Source organism: Talpa europaea (genome assembly GCF_964194135.1).
Source record: "Talpa europaea genome assembly, chromosome: 1".
Lineage (NCBI taxonomy): Eukaryota > Metazoa > Chordata > Mammalia > Eulipotyphla > Talpidae > Talpa > Talpa europaea.
The window spans coordinates 1570503-1587851 of NC_140073.1; the positions used below are offsets into that span (position 1 = coordinate 1570503).

Sequence of the window (17349 nt, forward strand, 5' to 3'; positions counted from 1 at the left end):
CGCAGCCCAACCCCTCCCCCAGCTGCTGACCCCGCCTCCGCTGACCCTGTCTCCGCTGACCCCCTGCTGCTGACTCTGCCTCTGATGACCCTGCCTCGCTGACCCCCACCTCTGATGACCCCCGCTGCTGCCAGGGCCCCAGGCCACCCCAGAACCCCGCTTTCCTTCCTGCTGGCGTCTCGGGGCCTCTTGGGCCACAGACTTCTGGGCGTGCGTTGTTCCTGTGGACACGCGGTTGACAGAGAAAGTTCCCGCCCGTGCTGGGCCAACCCCGGTCACCCCACGCGAATCAGGCTGGGAAAGGCAGGGGAGGGGTGTGGGGGGGCGGCTGCTTTTCCGTCACTCACACGGCCGACATCGGGGCTGTCGCAGCCCCTCACCGCCCAGCTGTGTCCCCTGGGCCTCGCCTGGCCTGCAGGGCCACTCGGTGACCCTCAGGACCTTCACTCACGTGGTCCCTCTATCCGGAGAGTTCTCTTCTCCCTCTGCCTCTCCAGCCTCCCAACCCATTTGCTCCTCCAGGCCTTCTCACACCACCAGATCCTGCACTTCTGGGTGGCTTCGGGTTAATGTTTCTCTTCCCACTTTCCTGGTGCCCTTTCCAAGTTTACTGAACAAATGATTGCAGACCGGGGGCTTCCGAGAGAGACTTACTCTGTCAGAGCCTGGAGGCCAGAAGTCTGAGCCCAGGGTGTCAAGCGCCGCGCTCCCGCCTACGGCTCTGGGAGTCTCCTTCCAGCCCCTTCCAGCTCTGGTGTCCGCCAGGGGGGCCTCTCTTGTGGCTGCGAGGCACCCCCTCTGTCTTCACATGGCCTTACATCTTCTGCATCTCGGGTCTAACTTCTGTCCCGGCCCCGCATCTTTTTCCTGAGAAGGCCCACTCTTTGGACCTAAGGCCTGACTGAATCTAGGAGGATCTTGTCTTGAGGAAAACCAGCCACATCTGCAAAGACCCTATTTCCAGATGCTGACACACGGCAGGCATGGGGTTAAGACATGGGCCTATTTTTGAGGGGCTGCCACTCCCCCCACTGTGCCCGGCACCTCCAAAGCGCCGGGCGGGGCCTGCCTGCTTGTTCCCTCAGCAGCCCCACCCCATCACCTGCCGCCTGCAGGTGTTCAGTGAACCCCACAGGACCAACAAGGCCGCTCTGCCAGTGGCCCTGATGGCTTCTGAACATCAGCCGCGCACCAGACCCCCCACCAAAGCCCCACCCAGGGGAGCAGGGATGCAGGGCGGCTGCTCAACCCGACTGGGTCACGTCCTAGCCGTGGTCCCAAGAGCTGGTGAGGCCATCTGGTCTGCCCAGCCGGCTCGTGTTCAAAACTAAAATGCCTGTGACGACACTTCCCTGCGGACAGGGCCGCAGGATCCCGGCCCACGTGCTCCCGCGTCTCCCACCCCGCTGGCTTCCCGGCTCCTGCTCGCGCCTCCTCCAGGACTAGGCGCTGCTGCCAAAGGCGCCGTCAGAGACAGGCAGTCCTGAGCGCCAGCTGGCACGCTGGCACACGCTGCCTCCCAGACCCTACCTCCGGGGCCCTGGGGCCCTGAGGCTGGGGTGCGGCTCCTGCTGCTGCAGGGCAGGGGGCGTCAGTATACTCAGGAGCCCCTGTGGCCTCCGTGGACGCTTCCCTGCAGGCACGTGCGGGCTGTGCCATGTGGCTCCAGGTCCAGGCCCGGGGGGTGGAGGGTGGCAGGGGAGGTCTCGCCTTCTCAAGGCAACTTTGTGCAAACTGGAAAAGGCGCCTGTTCCTCCTCGGCTGTGCTGTGGGGCGCCCGCTGCATGGAGCGCCACCTGCACGCCCTGCCGCTCCTCGCCCACCCCGTCCTGTGGGCACCGTCAGGACCCAATTGTCCTCCACTGTGTTCAGGGAACACTCTGGAAGAGGGTGCAGCTGGGTCAGATGCTTTATCTGTTTACAGCAAGCAGGTGAGCCTCACCGAGTGTGCACCAGCCACACAGGTGGGGCTGCTCGTGCCTCCCCGGGAGCCCACAGAGCTCAGCCCCTGGCTTAGGAGTGAGGACTCCTCGTGGGGGGCCTGGGATGGCTCCCACAGGCACAGGGGCCAGCGAGCTGGCCAGCTGGGGGAGGCCTGGCAGGAAAAGAGAGCAGAGTCAGGCGGGGAGGTGTGGCCAGCCTGGGAGTGCGCATGAGGGCTGACTAGAAGCTGGAGTTCAGGTCATCTGGGGAACCGAGGTGGCCAGCAGGAAGGGTGGGCTGTGATCTGCCCTCTGCCCAGGAGATGCAAAGTGGGGTGTGGCATGATGGCTGGGGGGTGGGGCCTGTGTTTCACTAGGCAGGCTTCCGGAGCCAGGTGACAGTGACCTCTGAGCACTCACCAAGGTCAGCAGCGTGGGAAGGCGCGGGGGGTGGGGGGGGGGTGCGGGGGGCGTGCCCCAGTGAATCTTGATGCGTTCGGGCTGCTGCTGGAGGGCAGAGGTGCAGGCTGGCCGGTGGCCGGTGGCCAGGGTGGGTGGACGCCGGCTGGGGCTGGGGCTTCAGTGCACTTGGGGGCTGCGGGTCAAATGAACAGACTTCGGGTGCGTGACCTATGGGTTTCCCGGTCTGGCGCACAGGGTGGAGGCAGAGCTCTTCGGCGACCTTGCCTCCCCCTGTCTGGAGGGCTTGACGCTTGCATTCGAGTTTCCTGTTGCTTTTCCCAGATCCGGAGGCCCAGAATTGCTCCCCAGCCGCAGTGCTCCCCGCTTCCCCTCTGCACTGGGCAGAGCCGACTGCCTGCTCTGCCCCCCCCACCTGCCGCCCCACATCCCCCTGGAAGCCCCAGGTCTTCCTTCAGCACCTCCCACAACACCCCGCTATCCGTGCTGGACCCTCATCTGCTCCACCCATTCCGTGAATATCTCCTTGTGTCTCCCGCGCAGGTGCTCGGGGGTCGCTGCCTTCCAGGAGCCCCTTCTCTTGGATGCAGGGAGGGAGCGGGGGTGCCATGCAGGAGGCCGTGGGGGCCTGCCCTCATGGAGAGCCTGCGAGGCAGCTTCTATCACCCCACTCTGCAGGAGGAGAAACTGAGTCTCCTGGTAGCTAAGCCGGTGATCCCCAAGGGGGAGCCTAGCCAGGTCTACCCGCGACATGAAATGGGGTCCTCGGGCAGGAACGGAGCTCACTGGCTCCTGGAACAGTGCGGGGAAGAGCAGGTCAGGCCGCCCGCCCTCCTGCGGCGACAGCTCCGCGTCTGCCGGGCCCGGGGATGGCCCCCCGAGTGCAAGCTGGAGGCTCTCTGGTGGGCTGGGGCACCCTGGCGCGGCGGGGCCAGCTGGGCACCCGCTCATGAATCCCTCCCGGGGTGAACAGGCACCTCACTAGTCCCATTTTGCAGAAAGGGACCCTGAAGCCCCAAGGTCAGGGTGACCTTGGGGTGAGCGCACAGCTGGGGTCTGGCCCTGCACCTTCAGCCGCCTCGCTGGATGCCCTCCTGCCAGGTCGGTGGCGAGGTAGCGGCGCCTCCAGCCGTCCCCCGGCCGCCACAGGGAATGGTTCTGGGAGTTGGGGCAGGTCTGAGCCACGTGGGCCCTGAGAGCAGAGGCGGCCGGTGGGGGCCACGTGTCCTGGGGCAGGGCTCCAGGGCCTCGGGGGCTGCAGGTGGCCACGCAGGCAGGAGGAAGCATAGCGCAAAGGCACAGGCCGTGGCTTCCGGGCAGGACCCTTGAGAGCCGGTCCCTGGAGGCGACCACGCGAGGGGAGGGGCTGGGCGGCTGTGGACACAGGCAGGTGGGGGGCCTGGCAGAAGTTGTGATTGCCCTGGTGCCGGCCCCCGGCCTGCCCCCTCCCCCTCGACGCCTGCACTTGCTGGGTGGGCAATGGGGGCTGATGGGACAGTTCCCGGGAGCCTCCCATCGAACGTAGCAGGTGCGCCCTGTGCGGCCAGGAGGCCTGTGGGCTGGTCTCCCTCCTCAGTACGTGGGGACAGTTTTAGTCTCATGACTGACGGAAGCCGGGCAGGTGATGGGAACCTGGCTTCGGGCCTCAGTGATGGGCTCCGGGCACTGAGCAGGGACCAGGGGTCTCAAGGCTGTGGCCCACCCCTGCGGCCAGACTCCCTGCCCCGCGGTGGGTGGGAGCCAGAGGGGGTCCAGGCACCGAGTCCCCCTGCCAAGTTCATGGGCCACCCTCGTCTGCGGTCCTGGCTGGGCTTGTGTCCCCACTGCTGGCCCCGTCCCAGCGTGGGGTCTCCCGAGGGCCCTGTGCCCGGCCATCCCCGCAGGGGGACGGGTGGGGCTGGGAGTGGTCAGATCACGTGCGCTCTGCGTCGTGGCCCCGCCTGGGCTGCCCTGTCCACGAGTCCTGGCCCTCCCCCACGGGCCCCGGTGCTGCCCCGGCCGGCTGCCCGCTGCAGGGGCCACCTCCAGCCGGGCAGGGCTGACCTTCAGCTGTCACAGGCTCGGAGCTGGTTGTTGGAGCAAGTTGTCCCCACGGCTTGCTCCGTGTGTCCCCAGGACTCCCTTCTGAGGGGGGCTGCGCAGGGCCACCAGGCCGCCCTCGGGCCTCCGAGGTGCTAGTGCCCGGCCCGCCATGCCAGCCCCCGAGGACCCTGGAGGAAGCCTCTCCCTGTCGCCGCCCCTCCTCCCTCCACAGCCTTCCCAATCCCGACTTACTTCCGGGGCAGCCTTCCCCTCGCGCACACCCCCCCCAGAGGTGGGGCAGGGCCACGGCTTAGCCCCTGAAGTCCCCTGGGTCCTGCACCCCCCACCCCCGCCGCGGGGGCCACTCCTGTCTGCGCCCCTCTGTGAAGGACCTGCCGCTCCTTGGCCTCCTTCCTTTGAAAGAGAAAGGCCGGGAGGCAGGCGCTGTGGCTGGCCGTGGCCTCTCCCGGCGGGGGGCGGCCTGCCCGCTTCCCCCGTCCCCACAATGCATCATCCCCGAAAGGAGGCCATGGTGTTACCAGAGTGACCGCCTCCTCCTGCCTGCAGCCCCACCTGCCGCTGCTGGGGGCAGGGCCGGCCGCCCCCTCCTCGGCCCGCGGCTTCCGTGCACGGGATGAGGCGGAGCAGCCGCGCGGCCGCACATCCCGGCTCCGGGCACCGCAGGGACCGCGCTCCCGGGACAGAGGGAGGGGCCTCGCGTCTCCAGGTGCCGCCGCCGGCTCCTGCCGGGAGCAAATCAGATTTGGCTTTTAAGAGCCCTTCAGAAGAAGAACAAAAACGGAGGCCTGGTCTCCCCGGCTGATCTCACCGGCGCCCGGAACCAGCGCCCGGCGCCCCGGCCCTGCCTCTCCGGCCGCTTTCCCTGCGCCTGGGTGGGTGCACGGCCGCCCGCCAGCGGCCTCCCCACCATGTCTGCCTCCCTCCTCCCGCCCGCTCGGGCTCTGCCTCTGCCTGCCCCCCCCTCCGAGCCCCATTGTGCTGTGCCCGCCTATCCCGTTAGCCTGCCCGCCCCAGCTGCCTTCGCTCCTCCTGCGCCCTGTGCCTCCCAGCTGCCTCCGTGCTGCCTGGCTCCGGCGAGCTGGGCTGATTAATTGGCCGTGATGATGGACGTCCCCGGCGGAGGAGCAGCCTCGGCGATGATGACGGGTTACAATAATGGTCGCTGTCCCCGGAATTCTCTCTACAGCGACTGCATCATCGAGGAGAAGGCGGTGGTCCTGCAGAAGAAGGACAATGAGGGCTTCGGGTTTGTGCTGCGAGGGGCGAAAGGTAAGAGCCGCTGCCCGGCCGGGCCACACGCACATGGGGTGTGTGTGTGTGTCTGTGTGTGTCTGTGTCTGTGTGTGTGTGCGCACGCCTGTATGGAAGACGTTCCCGGCTCGGAGAGCAGCGTTTTTCCTGGGGGCACTTGGTTGCTAGACAACCGTGTTCCTTAACATCCTGCCCTACTCAGAAAACAGCGGCTTCCTGGGGGGATTTTCAGTTGTCGATACACAGCGTCGTCCGCGACGAGCCCCCGCACGCCTTCGCTTCCGCGGCCCCTGGTCCAGCCCGTCCTTCCCGGCTCCGAGCGGCCGGTGGGCACCGGGCTGGGTCCCGCTCCCAGACCCCCGGGGCGGCTAGTCCCGGGCTCCGGGCTCCGGAAGCGGCCCCGTCTGGGAGTGGACTTTGGCTCCAAGTGTGGCCGGCGCCAGCGCCTGCCTCTAAGGTGACTTTGCAAAGGAAATGTGGCAAGATGGTCCCCTCTGCCGTGGCCCCGGCTGGCCGCACATGCATCACGGGGCCCGGGGTGGTGGGCTCTGGGTGTGTTCCAGAACAGCAGCCCCCCACAGGCCCTGAACTTGGGGGCTTCCCTTGCAAAGCAAAACAAAATGGCATCGTCTCCCCGGGAAGGAGCATCTGTCCACCGCGTGTGTGGGTAAGCCACGTGCACGCTTCCCCGGGAGCCTCTGCCGGGCTGGGGTCCCACACCTGTGCCGGAGCGGCCCCACCGTGGGCGGCCTCCCCCGGGCCCCGGGCTAAGGCGGCCCCAGCAGCAAGCCGTCCAGGGCGAGGCAGGAGGATAAATCTGTCCCCGCGTGTGTGTCCATGACTGTGTGGGATCGCCCCTCCCCCGCCGAGGCCATTTTCATCCTCCCACCCACCGCCCCTGGCCGCTCACGGCCACCCGGGAAAGTCCACCGCTGGCCCGGAGTTCTGCTGGCAGCCGCGGGGGGCCCGGAAGCCGGGGCTCTCTCTGCCGAGGAGTGAGGGCCCGCTCTGGTGGGCGCCGGCTGCCAGGTGTCCCGGGGAGCCATAAGCAGATTCCAAATCTGCGGCCGCCCACTGGGTCAGCGCTGCGCTGTCCATGCTCGGGCCGGACCCCCGGGTGCGAGTCTACGTGGATGTGGCTTGGCGAGTGGTTCTGTGCCGTGTTTCTGTCGCTCTGTGTGGTTATGGGGGGAACTTTTCCATTTTTAGAACTGAAAATGTTTAGTCACTGATGCTTTTAAAGAAAATGACAGGCGTGTAGACATGCACCGCGGCACGTTGTTCATGTTGTCAGCGGAGCCCAGAGCCAGGTGGGGGCCCCCACGTGCCGTCGGCCCCCGCCGGAGAGGCTGACTGTGCTGAGACGGGAGACGCGGGGCTCCGGGGCCCCGGGTGGGTCGGGCCGCCGACTTGGACGCCGCCGCCGGGTCTCTGACGAGGTGTCCTGTCTCCCCAGCGGATACGCCCATCGAGGAGTTCACGCCCACGCCGGCGTTCCCGGCCCTGCAGTACCTGGAGTCGGTGGACGAAGGCGGGGTGGCGTGGCAAGCCGGACTGAGGACCGGGGACTTCTTGATCGAGGTAGGGACAAGGCGGCGTTGGCCGCTTCGGCTGGGGGAGAGCGCTGACTCTTGGGCCGGGGCGGGCGGCGGCTCAGCACGGGCGCGCAGGCGGCGTGGGCGCAGGGCTGTGGTGTTGCCCACCGTGGGCGCCGTGTGCTGTGTCTGGCCACCTCTGAGGCCTTGCCTGCCGTTCTCTGAGCCGGGAAGGGCAAGCGGAGCTGTGCCTTGGTCCTGAAAGAAAGGGACAAGGGTGGTCGCCACGCAGCGCGGGGCCCGGGCCGGCCTCTGGGTGCTGTGGCTGTGATGGACGCCAGAAGGCACCGTGGCCCCCCGAGCCATGGGGGTGTGGCGCGGCGCTGTGGCTCTCGGGCGCGAGGGTTCATGGGTCTGCTCGTTGTGGCGACCAGCCCCTTGGGTGGCCGATGGCCTTCGAGCGTGGCAGGAAGGGTGGCTGTTGGTCCAAAGCGGAGACTTCAAGTCAGATGCGTCGAAGGCCGGCTCGGCCCAGGCGCGCGCCTTTACTCTGGTGGCATCCACCGTGTGGGGACGTCCTGGCGCCAGCAGGCTGAGCTCCCTCCGTGACAGGTCTAGGTGTCACTTCCCGCCTTGTGGTGCAAAGGAATGTGTTACTCTGGGGTGCTCCTGAGAGTGGAGGACAGGTTCTGCCTTGCAAAAGCCGCTCGGAAAGGTCCCGCGGGCTCCGTGTCCTGGCCGGGGCTGACATTTCTTGGAGAGGCCTTGCAGGGCACTGGTCCGCTGTGGGCACCGGCGGGTAGGCGGAAGGCGTGGGCGTGCGCTGGTGGCAGGCCCTGCTCTCCGCACCCAGACGGGGCCCTTCAGAAAGGGGGGACCGCAGCCCCGGCCCCGGCCAGACGGCCACCCGAAGCCACTTCCCTCCCTGCGCCGAAGCTTCCAGGCTTTTTGTGAGTTGGGCTTTGGCTCCTGGCGGCCTTTTGTTCCGGACGGTTCAGGTGTTGAAAACCCAGAAGGAAAGACGCCGTGGGAGCAGGGAGGCAGCTAAGATGGAGAAGGTGCTTTAACTTACTCCAGGTGCCTGCGTTGGTCCCCTTTGATTTGCTGAAGGATGTACTGAAATGGTTGTTGTCCAATCAGAGCCTGGCTCGCGTGGAGAATGAGCCGATGTGGATTCCCGTCCATGTAAACTGTGGGGCGTGTTTCCAGGGTGATGGGGGACACGCGAGGTCTCGTGGGCTAACTGGAAGTGTAACCCCGTGAGGGTGCGGGGCCGGGTTGAATCATCTCCTGTAGGATGCGGCTGTGATGTAAGTCCTCTTCCTGTGTGTGCGCGTGTGTGCATGTGCGCGAGTGTGCGTGTGACAGAGGGAGAGGCTCCCAGGGATGACAGAGCTGTTGCTGCTTCTTGGGCTTAAATAATAAATGAGGGTTGCAGATGCAAAGGCACCCACCGCCGCTCAGCTGGCGACCGGGCCAGGCCGGACTGTCCGTGGGAGCGCGGCGCCGCCGGAGCATGCGGGCCTCCCCGCCACGCGGAGCCGCTGGGCCGCCGAGAAGGCTCACCGGGTGGACTGGAGCCTCTGGGAGCACGGGGAGCGCAGAGTTTCTGCTTCTGTCTTCAAAACGCCTCTTTTGACACTGCTTTTAGCCTCTGCTCTACGCGCATGCACTGCCCCTGGAGAGCGGTTTCGTGCCCGGCACCCTCTGAGCCTGGACCCTGGAGACGCTGGCTCCGGGCTGCCGGTTGGTGCTGCCGGCCCGAGGGCTGGCCCTGCACAGCCACGCCCGAGCGGCTGCTGGCGCGGGGTGCACCCTAGTGGGGGCGGGAGGCTGGACGCCAGCCTCGCTCTTGCCTGTTGGTTCCCAGGCTGCCTCGAGCGGCTCGGAGAGTCTCCTGTGGATGCTCGTGTTCGGAAGACCAGGCTCCAGCCCTTCCCGGCTGCGGGGCTCTGCCAATCAGCCGCCTGCCCCTCTGGGGGTCTGCGCCGAGGGCCCGAGCTTCTGTAAGGGCAGGGAAGGCGCTGACCTCGCAGGGGTCATCTGAGACACACTCACGTGGTTCAGGTGGATTTTTGTGTTGGGGGACACCGTCCCTGGCGCCTTTGGGGCTGCTGAGCTGCGGGGGACACCCAGGGTCCTGGTGCGCAACCCACCCCTCGTCCCCACTCCCCACCCCCGCCGTGGCCGGCCTGCGTCCCTCCATCTGAGGGAACTCAAAATGCGTCCTGAGTTATTTTCTCCTTAAAAACGCATGCTGCAGCCTGCACTTGGGGACCACGCTTTGAACCAAGCTTTGCTCTTTAAGATTTCGGCACCTTCACGCTCCCTCTTGGGCTTGAAAGCTGTGGCCTGGCCTGGGTTCTCGCCAGATCCAGCCACACGGGGCTCTGCGGGGCTCTGGCTCTGGGCATCGGCCCCTGGCGAGCCCGTCTCCCGTGTCCTGCCTCCGCCTCGGGGGACTTGTGCTTCCGGTGTGTTGGTGGCGGGGTCTCTGCGGCGCTGCCTGTCTGCCTTCCGGGCGGGCACGGTGTGAGCTTAAGGGGTTGCGTGTGCTGGTGGGTGCCATAAATTCACCAGGGGTGGGGGCACTGGAACCAGGAGGCCCCACAGGCCCTGCGCTTCCCGGTGCTACCTCAGTGCCCCGGAATCTCCTGCATGGTGGTGACACCAGAGCTTTCCCACAAACTTTAGGAGGCAGAGGGAGTGGGGTCCCTCGGGGAGAGCCTTGTTCATAGAAAGCTGGACCCCGGGGGCAGGGACGGCACAGGACAGGAGTGTCTCAGACATTCTTCTCTGCGTGGGCGTCGTAGGCGAAGGTGGGGACGCGCCAGCCAGCACTGCCAAAGCCCAGACCCCTTTGGGTGGCACAGGGAAGCCAGTTCAAGCTGGTTTTCATCATCAGGGCTTGTCAGAGTTGAAAGCAAAGTGTAGAAGGCAAAGCGAAGAGGTAGAATGGCCTTCAGGCGTGGCTCGTTCAAGGCTTCATCTGCTGTTTCTTTGAGATTATCTTGGTTAAGCCTCCTCACCCCACAGGACGGGCTGCCTCGTGGATGGCAGTCTGACATGAGCGGCTAAGACACGGGAGGCTGGGAGGCTGCCTGGGTGTCCTGCAAGGACTCTGGGTGGCTGCTGGCCTCGTCCAGGGGATGCCACTGGGGATCAGCCTCACCCGAGACCACCCCGCAGCGGAGAGACGGCTGCTGGCCCGCGGGACGTGTTCACTCAGGAGGCAGGCGTGTGGCTGCCTCAGCGTGGCTGCCGAGGGCCTGTGGGCGCGAGCGTGTGGACAGCAGCCTCCTGGTGTCGTCGGCATCCTGGACGCCTCAACACAGTGCCTGGTCCCGGCGACGCAGGCCCTCCTGGTGCCCCACGTTAAGCACAGACTGTTCTCCATTTGAAAACCTAAGTTTTGTTTCGTGTATCACTTTCGTGAATTCAGACGTCCTGTGTCCCAAGAACAGCTCGTGGTGTAACTAAACCGCGAACATCAAGGGGGCAGCCAGCCTCAGCGGTGACAGGCCCCGAGGCCCTTATCGCTAGTGACCCAGGGTGCGTCCGCCAGGCCCTGCCCCGTCCGCCCCACAACAGTTCTACATAGTAACATGTTGCTGCGCCCACTTTGCAGATGAGGAAACTGAGGCACAGCGGGGTTGGGTCCCTGCCCACATCACGAGCGGGAGGCGGAGAACCTCGGTTGTGACACAGGCTGACCCGCTGACCCCTCAGCCCGAGAGCAGGGGACACGTTGGCCTCGACGAGCTGGCAGTTGTATTTCCAAGTCGGCCGCCTCCCTGACCGTGCCCGCCGCTGCTGACAACCGCGGGGTCGTGACGAGGAAGGACAAATCGCCGCAAACTGGCCGGCCCAGTGGTCTCACAGCTGAGAACTGTCCGGGGGGTGAGCCACGGCGGGCGGAGGCCCGTGTCCTGGGGCCACCAGGGAGGGTTTTGGGGACACAGCGCACCGTGGGGGACCCGTGAGAAAGCCTTTGAGAAGAGTGCGCGAGCCAGAGGGAAGGGGCGGTGCCCCACTCACAGCGAGAGGAAGGAGCTGCAGGGGGGACGTCGGCAAGGCGCGTCGGGGCGGCAGAGGCCGGTGAGGGCCGCTCCCAGCAGACGGCCTCCCAGAGCAGAGCCCGCGGGGCTCACACCGAGCCCGGTTTCTGAGGGTGAGAGCGGGAGGGAGAAAGGTCAGCGGGATTAAGGGGCGCGGTTGGGAAAAATCACGCCAGGCCAGGGTTGCCGGTGCCCGGGCACGGTTGGCGAGGAGAAGGCAGCACCGACGTGTCCCCTACAGGACGCCTCCCCCAGAGCAGGCCGGGGGGACAGGGGTGCGGACCTCGGCGGAGGGACGCGCGTGTGTTTATTTCTCCGATTTTTCTGTTTCTCGCGTTGCCTGGAATGACGGCGCAGGGGGCAGGAGCTCACGTCAGGAGGAAGCACCTCGCAGGGGGCGCGGCCGCCGCCACCGTGGGCCTCGCGGCTCGCTCGCTCGGGCACTCGGACGCGCTCCTGGGCGCCGGGCGCCTTCCTGGCGTGGCTTGGGGCTCTGGCGCCGCACCGGGGGCTCCCGTGGCTTTTGCGGTGGTTTTCTTAGCCCTGAAGTGGCCCATCTCGTCTCGGTGTTAATTTCCCTGAACAGGTTTCCCTTGTAATTAAAGCGGGAGCCGTGTCCTTCATCCGCGAAGAGCGATCCTTGAGCGCTGATTGCTCTTTGCTGGTGTTAAACACTCGCGCTGGGGATGGCCCGGAACCACTAATCATCTTGGTCTGCACTGACACGCAAGGGTGCCCTGGGGTTTTCCGTGGAGACCACTGAGCGCTGTGTAAAATGTCCCTCGGGGTCGGCGCCTGCGCCGTCGGGCGGCCTGGAGGGATGAACACCTGCCGCAAGGCAGTGGCCTTGGCCGGCTTCAGAAACAAGTGTGGCCCCGGGAGGGGCGGAGGAGCTGGGCCCCTCCTGAGGTCGCCCTCCAGCCCCACCTGCTTCCCACCTCAGTGTCCCTGTCAGCAAGACGGGCGGTTGCGGAATTAACGGGCGCAGGAGTCTGCGCTGCCGAGCCCCGGGCGGGGGCTGCTGGTGGCACCTGTCCTGGGAGGAGCAGGCAGAGGGTCAGCGGCCCCAGACACAGAGCTGGCCGTCAGGGCCTCATCCTGTCCTTCGTCACCATGGGTGACTGGCTTCCAGGAGAGGAAGCCAACGGCTGCCAGTCAGCAGGCCAGAGCGGATGTCCGAGCCGAGGTGATGGCAGGTGGTCCTCACCAGCGTGGAGCGTCGGCACCGCCACGCCATGGGCTCTCCGCCCCCGGGGGCTCCGGCCATGGCTCCCCCCGCGCCTGTCTGGCCGAGTGGGCGCCGCCCCGCCCCAGCCGGGAGCCCTGGCAGGCGCACCTCCGCGCTTGGCTTGAGCCTCTGCTCCTGGGGCACTCGCTGCCTCGCTCGCTTCTCTTTTGGCACGGGCCTGGCTTTTAGGTAATCTTGGAATTTCTATTTGTGATTCCCCTGCGGCCTTCTGGCGACAAATCCCAGGGCCGAGCCAGAACCCTGTTGGGCTTCCCGGTGCCAGCCTCCCGGGTCCAGCGAGCAGCTCAGCCACCCCGCACGGCTCACCTTCCTCTCCTGCCTTTCAGGAACATGCGAGATGCGCCATCCACCTGCCGGGTGGCCCACGCGGCCCCCTGGGAGCCCCGCCCTGCCCCCGGTTCTCCATCTCCTATTTGAGCTAAGGGGCAGACCAGAGGCCGGCAGAGGTCTGCAGAGCCAGGACGACCGGCAAGTCCTGCCCTCGGGTCGCGTCATACTTGGCTGTCGAGGTTTGTTGTTTCACGTCTAAGACCAGCAGGACGCGGTGGCCATGCCGGCTCCTGCCGAGTGCGGAGAGCCCTTCTGTTTTGAAGCTCACGGCTTCTCCCTGGGCCAGGAGGTGTGGGAGAGACCGGGCCCTCGAGCAGCTTCCCGCTCCAACTCCTCCACGCCAGGGGCCCTGAGGAGCTCAGGCCGTGGCCCTCAGCCCTCCCCGCCCAGCCTTTGCTGAGGTCCAAGCCTCCTGCCAACTTTGCAGTGATGGTTGAAAACATGCCATTAGCAGCAATATAAGACAGCACAGAGAGCCCCGCTGGTGTGTGTGTGTGTTTGCTTGTTTGTTTGCCTTTAGACGATGCCAGTGCCCACGGCAAACTGCTGTCACCAGAGTCTCGACCTGTGAGGCTCGTGGCACTGTGGCCTCTGCTCCCTGGGCCTCAGCACTGGAATCTCTTCTCTCTGGGTCACACAGCTTGGGGTCTCTGTTCTCTGAGGCTCACAGCATTGGGGTCCCATAGCATTGGGGTCTCTGCTCTCTAAGCCACCCTCCTGGTGTTGCTTGCCAGGTCTCAGGCATTGGGGTCTCTCCTCTGCAGATCTCATTGGGGGTCTCTCCCTCTGGAGCTCTGGAAGGCCACTGGCCCTGGGAGGCCGCGGTCCTTCCTGCCCCGCTGCCCCGGCCCTCCTGCGCCCAGGGGTGTTCCCTTTGTCCTTCGTGTTGACTGGGAACAGGTGGTCCAGGCTGAGGAACAGCCCAGGAATCCTGCTGGGACAGTGGATGCAGGCGGTTTAGCGATTGCAAATCTGAAGTCTTGGCTCGTTCATTTTGGGGTTCTAATTTGAAGCATCAGTGATTTCAATTTCAAGCTAAAAAAAGATTCAGAATCACTTCAGGGGACCATGGCTGCTGTGCTCAAGGCTCCGTGGGACTGGCAGATGGCAGAGCACTGGGCCGAGAGAGGAAAGACACGGTCAAGGGCAGGGCTGGCCAGTGCGGCCAGGCCTGAATCCAGGCTCTGCCACCCCTTAAGCACGTGAGCCCAGGCGACTCCCTCCCTCACCTCCTGGCCTCAGTTTCTTAAGCTGTAAATAAAATTTCACGTGTGTGAAGCATGCGCTGGGGTCCGCGGCAGACGAGCAGCCAGCAGCAGAGAGCAGTTGTACACGTCGTTTCTGCACCTTCATTCACTCATTTCTCAGCAGCCACTGGGTGCCCACCAGGTGCTGAACTGGGGTGTGCTGTGGAGGAAAGACGTGAATCAGACACACTTCCTTGGGGAACACATAGAGAGGGAGGGAGGGGGAGCAGAGAATGTTGACGGCCCCTAGATAAATCAGCAAAAGGGCTTCAGAGAGATGGTGTTGGCACCACATTTTGATGAGTAAGTGGGTTCCTGTAGGCAGAACTGAGGAGGGAGGGCTCCAGGGAAAGCCTCGGAGCCCAGGGACATTCCAGGTGGGTTTGCGAAGTGAGTGGAGGCTGTGGCTCTGGGGTGACTGGGCCTGGTGGGGGGAGGGAGGCCTAGAATACCATGGCAAGTAGGTGCAACTCTGGCTGGTCAGCAGAGAGGCCGATACCAGGAAGGCGCTGAATAGCTCCAGGGAGCGGAACCCCCGGTGTGCGGGAGCTCTCCAGGGTGCTGAACCTGTCTAGGGCGCTCTCCGGGGTGCTGAACCTGTCTAGGGCGCTCTCCGGGGTGCTGAACCTCTCTAGGGCGCTCTCTGGGGTGCTGAACCTGTCTAGGGCGCTCTCTGGGGTGCTGAACTGAGAGCTGGGAGAAGGCGCCTGGCTCATTCCCCCACCTCCCTCCTCTCTGCCCCGGGTCCTGGGCCTCCTGGGCGCGCAGCTCGCACTCAGCGAGGGTGCTGCTCCGCTTGGCGGAGAAAGCTCTTCTGTGAAGACGTGCGGGGACCCGTGTGATGGAGCATCCCTGCGGCCTGTGCTCTGAGTCTGCCCTCTAGTTCATCACTGCAGTCTCAGGTCAGATGCCACCTCCTTGCAGAGCCCCCAGCGCCTGCTGGTTGCCCCGACTCTGACACTAGCTCCGCTTCCTCGCCACCTCCTCTTGTCACAGGGCGGGGATTGCCTGACTTCCTCCACTCGGGAGAGGCCCGCTCCCTGCAGGCCAGTGTGCCGAGCTGCCACCACTGTGTGTTCAGTGCACACACAGCCCGATACACAACAGAGGCTCCAAAACTTGTGTCCATTGATGGACGCGCCTGGAAACAGGTGTTTCCGTTCCATTTTTAAGGAAATGAAACAAGAGATTAGGTAGCCTGCCCGGGTGACCTGAATCTAGGCTGACTCTGAGCCTGGGTGAGGCTGATGCCCTGGTCAGGCCTGAGTCACTGAGGGGTAGTCTTACAACCACCTTCCTCAACCCTACGAGGACGGCTGGAGACCCAGGCTATGGCTGTGTGGGGCGAGGTCAGCAGGAGGCACAGAGTGGAGATCCCTGCATTGAAAGCTTCCGGTGCGGTGCGGGGCTCTCTGATGGCCTATTCATTCCCCTCAAAGGAGTCCCCCTGGGCCCTCTCCACCTCCCCTCCCCCCCTCCTCCCACTCACCCGCCTCCCAGTGAGCCCAGCAGGATCTCGTTAGCATTGATTTGTCTCTGTCTGCGGTGCCCTTTTGTGGGGAGTTTCATGATACAAGCGGTTAGGTTGGCAAATGAACTGAAGGAAGGCCTCGTGCTAAATGCCCTGTAGGATCTTCTAATTGATGGCGTTTGTCAGTGCTGGGAAGCGGGGAGTGCGCCTGCCGAGGAGGAGAGTCCAAGCGAGGTGGGTGGGGGAGGGGATGTGGAAGGCCACGGTCACTGTGACACTGACGGCCCAAGATTGGGCCTCCCTTTGTGGCCATAAGACCACCCCCCAACTCCGCCCTCCTCCCGGGAGCTCAGGTCTCGTGTCGCTCATCCATGGTGGCAACTCCGGGCTCAGCCTCTGCGCTGGGGAGTCCTGGAGATGAGCGGGTCCTGCCCTTGAGGGGCCAAGTGGGCTGTGAGGAGGCCCTTAAACAAACTCTGTGCATCAGAACTCAAGTTGGGACACACAGGGAGGAGCAGGTTGTCCGGACACGCTCGGCCCTCAGGACACAGACAGGCCTTGGCCCTGACCCTGGCCTTGCTGCCTCCTTACTGCCAACACTTGTCCAGGCAGTTCGCTCTCCCACCTCCACTTGGCGGGTCCTGCTCACCCTCGTGCTCAGGAGCCCCGCCTCGGGCGCCCGTCAGTGTTTGCTGAGGGATGGAGGCGCCATGCGGGAGCCACAGCCTGGGGCAAGGCCGGAGGCAGGCACTTGCAGGGGTGTGTGGGGGACACCAGGAAGGGTGGAGGGGTGGGGCCAGGCCAGGGAGGGCCCGAATGCAGCGCTGACCCAGAGCTGCACTCAGACCACAGAGCCGCGGTGGAAGAGGGTCACCTCCCGAGCGCTCCATGTGCGGGCGCTGGTTTGGGGGCTTCAGGGCCACGCACAGGATGCTCCCATCCGCTCTTCTCTGCTCAAGAAGGCCGAGGCACAGAGAGGGTCTGGGCCAGAGTCCACCTGTGAGCTCCCCACCGTGAGCTTCCAGTGGAAGAGTAAAGGGGAGACCCAGGGGGTGCAGGGCTGGGCTGCCTCGTGTCGCACACCTGCCAGAACCGGGAGGTCAGCCCCGCGGCAGCGTCCACTTTGTAGGTGAGGGAGCCAAGGCACCTCCCCAAGCTCGCACGGTTCTCAGGGTGGGGATGGGGCTTGAACCCAGAGCCCAGCCTCTCCAGGGCGGGCCTGTGAGCCGGCTGGATGCCTCCCTGGGGGTGGCAGAAGAGTTCAGGGCTCCAGCAGAGGCGCAGACCAAGCAGACTCAGTCCCGAGAAGGTGAGCGTCATAACCGAGTGAAGGATCCCCGAGGGGCTTCCAGGAGGAGGTGAGAACAGGGTCTTCCACCCTCAAGAGGAGCCCGCTAAGGAAGGGAGAAATGCAGGGGACCTGCTTGTCAGGGTTCCCCGACTGTTACTGCAAACTTTTGTATAATTCACGGAACTCAGTCCCGACGGCCGTGTGACTGAAAATCCCAGAGGGGCCGGACTCAGGTCTAGCTGGATCCAGGTGCTCAGCGGCGTCTTCAGGCTCTCGCTCGCCTCTCAGCTCTGGTTTCCCTCTGGGCCTCGTTCTTGATCAGTTTCTCCCCATGAATGTGGTGGACACAGTCTCCACCAGCTGAGGTTGCCTGAGACAGCCCCAGGGCGGGGACTGTGTGGGTGACGGCTCCCTAGACTGCTGTCTGGGGGGTTGGCATGCAGGGCGAGCGGGGGCCAATTCCTGCCTGGCTGAGCTCGCGGTGCATGCTCTCCACGCGCCGGCCCCCAGCCCTGGCCTGCACGCGGGACTC

The 17349-nt window shown here is 65.2% G+C and overlaps 1 protein-coding gene across 1 annotated transcript in view; it reads left to right on the forward strand.

Moving 5' to 3' along the window:
* Positions 1-17349, forward strand: part of SHANK2 (SH3 and multiple ankyrin repeat domains 2) — a gene marked incomplete at both ends in the record, with an annotated part of 168957 nt that overhangs the window by 97479 nt on the left and 54129 nt on the right. Inside the window, 2 exon segments of the mRNA XM_084248246.1 lie at positions 5572-5654; positions 7093-7217. Of these exon segments, the coding sequence (XP_084104372.1) occupies positions 5572-5654; positions 7093-7217 (208 nt within the window).